Source organism: Papio anubis, chromosome 6 (assembly GCF_008728515.1).
Source record: "Papio anubis isolate 15944 chromosome 6, Panubis1.0, whole genome shotgun sequence".
Lineage (NCBI taxonomy): Eukaryota > Metazoa > Chordata > Mammalia > Primates > Cercopithecidae > Papio > Papio anubis.
This window is the reverse complement of record NC_044981.1, coordinates 128,911,900-128,917,819: the sequence shown is the minus strand read 5'-3', so window position 1 is coordinate 128,917,819 and position 5,920 is coordinate 128,911,900. Positions and strand designations below refer to the sequence as shown.

Here is a 5,920-nt window from a genome sequence, read left to right as displayed (position 1 = left end):
TCTTGGTAAAGCCTTGGAGTCTTATGAGGTGTTGGCAGGATGCAGTTGATACTCCCTGTATTTTTACTCGTGTTTTCTTGAGAGGAGAGAGGGAATGGAGTGCTTGTGAGATTCGTAGGTGGAAGGCCCAGAAAGAGCCAAAGGATCTAGTCGTTTTTCTAAAGTTCTCAGTAACAACCAGCTGTGATGTCTTAAGAGGGAAAGGCCTTTTAGAGATGGACAGGACATGATTCTCCTCGGCCGGCCACAGTTGGGAGAAGGTGGCTGGTAAGTACATGATGCAGTTGAGTTGATTTACATTACAAGTTGCAAATTAGGGTCTGTGCAATGAGTTTCCCTCCGGTTGTGAAAGGGGTCTAAGCGCTTTGCTGGGGCCTGGCAGGCCCCTCCCCTGGGCTGCAAAGATCCGCCCCTCTATTCCCCAGATAAATTCCTAGTGTCCACCAAATTCCTCAGCGCTCGCTCACACTCCTCTACGGCCACGACTCTGGGAGTGGGGAAACAGAGAGCCGGTTCCTCTGTTGCAGAAGTCCTCTAGGTTCCTTCTCACAACTCTGCGAAGGGGAAAGGGTTGTGAAACCCAACCAGACCCCAACTCCAGCTCCCAACAGGAGGTGGCTGCGCCACACTCGGGAGGCCCCTTGTTTTCAGGGTCTCTCTCTCTCTCTCTCTCTGCCTCTCTCTCTCTGCCTCTCTCTCTCTCTCTCTCTCTCTCTCTCTCTCTCTCTCTCTCTCTCTCTTTCTGTCTCTCTCTCTCCCTCTCTCCCTCGTCCACTCCCCCAAACATGTCCACCGGCTCCCTCAGCGATGTGGAGGACCTTCAAGAGGTGGAGATGTTGGAATGTGACGGGCTGAAAATGGACTCGAACAAGGAATTTGTGACTTCCAACGAGAGCACCGAGGAGAGCTCCAACTGTGAGAATGGGTCTCCCCAGAAGGGCCGCGGCGGCCTGGGCAAGAGGAGGAAGGCGCCCACCAAGAAGAGCCCCCTGAGCGGGGTCAGCCAGGAGGGGAAGCAGGTCCAGCGCAACGCCGCCAACGCGCGAGAGCGGGCCCGCATGCGAGTGCTGAGCAAGGCCTTCTCCAGACTCAAGACCACCCTGCCCTGGGTGCCCCCGGACACCAAGCTCTCCAAGCTGGACACGCTCAGGCTGGCGTCCAGCTACATCGCCCACTTGAGGCAGATCCTGGCTAACGACAAATACGAGAACGGGTACATTCACCCGGTCAACCTGGTGAGTGCCCTGGGGGCTGCTGCTGCAGTCCAGGCGAGCCTGCAGTCCAGGCGCGCCCGAAGTCCCGCCAGCGGTGGGCGCGAGTGCGCGCGGGGCTGGGAGTGGGGTTGCGGGCGTGGCGGTGACTTATACACCTCGGCCACCGCGGGCCTAGAGCCTCCAGGGACCAGAGGCGGGCGGTCTAGACATGACCCTCGCTCTCTGCCCTACCAGCCCCCGGAGCGGGAGTGATTTATGCAAGGGTTTGACGTGGCAGCCCAATTAAAGGTTTGCAAGTGTATTGAGCTGGCACAGAGGAGGGATCCCCCAAGCCCGCTCCATCGCCATCCTCCCTGGGGTAGAGTGGCTGCTGCGGAACTGAGAACACTGACAAGACCTCATGCCGAGGAGGCATTTTATTAATCCTTTTTTCTTCTTTTAGCTGAGAGTGGATTTTGATTTTCCTTTCCTTGTAAATAAAAACACCCACCTCCGTTTCTTTCACAAGCATATTTAGGACCATTAGATAAGGACACATCTATGCCCCCCTAAATTGTCAATGTAAGCCCCCAAACACTTAAATGTTCTGTGCTTCTCCTATAAGTGGATTAGTATTTTTAAATCCTAGAAGTTCCAGTAATTATCAGCAAAATCAGTAAATCCTCACTAGTATGAGTTTAATAAATATTAAAACAGGTCACTCTCATTCAAGATTTAAGAAAAGTTACCTTTTATCTTAAAAAGTAATGCCCATTGAGTCTAACTTTTTTAATACAAAAAAAACTGATAATCATTGAGTCTACTTTTTTCTCAAATGCATTTTACTATTTAAGAAATACATTTTAATTTTTTTATTTGATTTTATTTTAAAACTTCTAGGATCTAAAGAAAAACAATAACAACAACTTACTAGGACCTCTGTTTGTATATGATAAGAATGAGAGATTTTTCCTCTTAAAAGGCAAGTCTTATCAGCCAGCACTAGAGCAGTAGTGAGAGAGGTCTGAATTGTCTTCTCACCGAATTGGTTTCTGGAACTGAGGGAGAAGAAGATGCAAAACCACATTTTGCCATGAAAAATAGTTTTCCCTCCAACTGAAAGTTTGGGGTTTTTTTTTTTTCAATGAGTAAATAGCTTTTTAATATCTTCACCTAAAATGAAAGTGCTGCCTCGAATATTTACAATTGTTACTCTCTTCATCTTTAAATAAGAAACTTAAATGAACTTTATTATAAAACAGCCCGGAGAAAGGAAGAGAAAGCATGCTTTCTCAGTCCAGCACGAAGACGATCTTAAATTAAAAGTCAATGTAGTATTTTTAGCTTTTTTCTTTTTTCCCTTAAGAGGTGGTGATTAATTTAGAAGTTGTAGTCAAAGCCGGTGTTTCAGATGGAAGAAACGAAAGTCGGGGCTAGGGAAATAGATGGCGATGAAAGACGATGAAAGCGACAGGGCCCTGAAACCCGACCACCGCCTCAGAAGAGAGGCCAGGAGGGAGCTTCGCCCCCAACTCGGTGCCCAGCAGGCACAAGGTCATTCTAGGCTTCCCCGCTCAGGCTGCCAGAGCGTCTGCTTCGAGGCAGTGCCACAGCACCACCCACTCTCGGCTTGCCCAGGGCTTCCTGCATTGGGTCTCACAAGGAACCCAGTATGACCCCTTTTGGCTCTCGTTCTAAAAGACCACCATCAGCACCACCACCACCTTGAGCTGTGACTTGGCGCCAAGGCAGCTTTTTGCTTTATGCAGCCGCGGGGTGCGCTAGGATCGGGAGTACATTGCAGAGATAATCGGTCTCTCCAGTGCACTGCCTGCCCCCACCGCCCCCACTCCTTTCATCTCTGGCCCGCAGCCCTCCCCACCCCCTCCGCCACGGCTCCTTACCTCCTCCACCCTCTTCTTTCCCGTAGACGTGGCCCTTCTTGGTGGCCGGGAAACCCGAGAGTGACCTGAAAGAAGTGGTGACCGCGAGCCGCTTATGTGGAACCACCGCGTCCTGACCTTGGAGGTGCGAGTCTGGGAAAGGCGCGCTCCCGGGGGGAGCGGGCCCCGGGAAGTCGACCCCTGCCCTCCGTGCTCTCTGTCTCTGCTTCCCCCTCGCAATGCTCCTCTCTCTGTCCCACCCCGCGAGAACACTTTACAACGACGAGGAGATTCGTTTCCAAACCAGAGGAGATCAATTGTACTTGCAAAGATTCCCATCTATTTAACTTTATTAACTTCTACCGTGAATGACTCTGCAAGCCTTGCTGGTCCAAGTGCAATATGTAATTATAAATGTATAAATAGATAAGAGCCTATCAATGTATCTTTTGTACAATATGTTGTAAAATGTAGATCATAGGATAGCTGACTTTGACAGTCACGTTTATAAAGTAATTCACTTAAAGATATATATTTTTTTCAAACAAGTTTTGCTACTCTTGAAAATAAATCTTTCTTTATATTGCTAAAAGCTCTGACATTTTGTGTGATTTTTAAAAATATTTGCAATAGAAAAGTGGGAAACTATGGGGAAGCTTGATAATGAAAATGATTCTTTTAAACATCAATCTAAATTCTAGAGATAGAAGAAAATTGCATATGAGTTTCATAATGAAGATGCAGATTACGTTTTTTACTGAAACCTTAAAAAAGAAATATGTCGGTTACTTTTAAGGACAATAGAAATTATGTAACTGTAAACAAAGAATGGGCAGTATTAAAGTTATCCACAGTTACACAGTTCAAGAGTAAAAACGCACCAGAAAAAGGAAATCCAGCTTTCATGGATTCCACAGTATGACTGCTGACACGGGCGAGAAAGTAAACTCCACCTTTCGTCACCTTCCAGGTGTGGGTATGGCTGCAAACTAGTGAAGAAATAATAGAAGCTATGGAAGATGTAAATTCCATAACCCTTAGGGTGTGTTTCAGGATTTTCAGAGTTCTGCAGCATACATTATCTACATTTCTTATTAATAATCCATTAATTAATTCTAACAACAAACCTGCATGCCTGCCTTTTGGTTGCGGTTAGCTGGCGCGTTTAGCTCCCACCACGACTTCCGGCGGACTGGGTTTTAATTTAAACATTTTCCAGGCTACGGAACAGCTCCTAGGGGAAGATTAAGTTGAGATAAACAGAGAAGCAAGGCAGAGGAGCCTGGGACCCGGCTCTCTCACTGCCCCAGAGCAGCCCGCGGCGGCCGATGCGCCAGATGCCACCGGGGCTGTTTAATGTTCGGGGTTATGACCGCAGTGTTTACAAGACGTCTTCGGTTATTTATACTGTTATTCGTCGCAGAGAGCCTTGAAGCTTCCGCTTCATTTGCTCTTTCTTTTCCATTTTTTACCCTTTTTTCTCGGCTTAGTTTGGTACCTGGAGCGAGAGTTTCTCCGCCCTTCCACCAACCCCACAGGCCGCTTCTTGCTCCTCGGGTGGAGCCCTCTGCCTGGCCATAGAGGAGGGATCCCGCTAGGTTGGTCCCGACTAGAGAAGCTGCTCTGCCAGGTGTGCTCTCTGTCAGTTATAGTGACCTCATTACCAAGGGGTGGCGACCACATTACCAAGCGCAATTCCTCATTCTCCAAGGGCTGAGAACTCCGGTGACTTCATCCGCCTGTCTATTTGCACATGGAGGACTTCTCAAGATATCAGGATACCCTTCCATCTCCCCACCACCGCCACCCCAACTTGACTTTCAAGAACACATTTCAAGCTCTGGCCAGAGTCCCCTTCCTCAAATTCATGTGTTCTGTCCTTTCTACCAGAGGGGTAGAGCCCATGCCTCAACCTATCCAGAGTTCAAATCAAAGAGTCCCTAGTGTGATTCAATTGTTTGCCTTTCACGTTTTGCAAATTTTCCAATCTCCCACTCACGTTTTTACAAAACAAATGCGCTAAATTCTGAGGATTCCAGGCAGGCCGTCCATAGAGAAAAAACTTTTTCTTGCTCATTCCCTTGCAATGCCAATCTACACATGGATTTTTAGAAAGTCTTCATGGCTGTCGATAGTTGCCTATCAATAATTTGAAGCCTTTGCTTTAGGCAGCAGGCATGTGGCTATGAATAGGGAACGGGTAGATTTGACCCTGGTTCTGCAACCAGCTAGCTGTTTCTTGAAAGAGCCTGGATCCTCAGTTTTCCCATCTCTGCAAGCAGGGATAAAGGTGATGAGAATGATAATAATCATTATATGCAGACCTTCTCCTTTCATCTTACAGAGCCTTAGTGGGGCTCAAATGAGATTATATCTGTAAAATCCCTTGGTAAAGGAAAGATTCCATGAAAATGTCAGTTACTTTTACTAAGTGGCGGGTAGTGAACTATCTGTGCCTAGATCCAAACTAAAAGTGTCTCAGGCAGGAAGCTCCAAGGGGTGTATGTTTATAACATCCAGTCAATGATCTTTTTTTTTTTTTTCCCCATGAACAAAAATACCTCTTTTGGGTATCTATTGACTCTTTCTCTCTCTCTGTTTCTCTCTCACCTTGCACCTCTCCCCAGTGTTCTCTAAATTTGTCCAGAACTTTCTTTTTCCTAGAAATCCAGAGAGCAAAGTCAGGGCCTGGCACCTGCAGGTAGGTTGACACTGGTGTCTGATGATGAGGCTGCCCAGTCCCATCAGGAGCCTCAGCCAAGGAGGGGCCTGGGCACACTCAGGTCCCCATGGTTGCCCATTGAATGGAGTGAGGATCAAGGTGGGAATGACTGGGTGGTGGCT

The 5,920-nt window shown here is 47.6% G+C and overlaps 1 protein-coding gene across 1 annotated transcript; it reads left to right on the top strand.

Moving 5' to 3' along the window:
- Window positions 1-450: 450 nt before the first annotated feature.
- Window positions 451-3,668, top strand: TCF21 (transcription factor 21). Its single transcript, XM_003898161.5, has 2 exons — window positions 451-1,235; window positions 3,124-3,668. The coding sequence occupies exons 1-2, from the start codon at window positions 786-788 to the stop codon at window positions 3,211-3,213; spliced, it is 540 nt and encodes a 179-aa protein (XP_003898210.1). The 5' UTR covers window positions 451-785; the 3' UTR covers window positions 3,214-3,668.
- The last annotated feature ends 2,252 nt before the right edge of the window (window positions 3,669-5,920 follow it).

Coding starts and splice junctions, on each gene's coding strand:
- TCF21 (XM_003898161.5), top strand. CDS start 786: ATGTCCACCGGCTCCCTCAGCGATGTGGAGGACCTTCAAGAGGTGGAG. Junction 1,236..3,123: donor ACATTCACCCGGTCAACCTG/GTGAGTGCCCTG, acceptor TCTTTCCCGTAG/ACGTGGCCCTTCTTGGTGGC.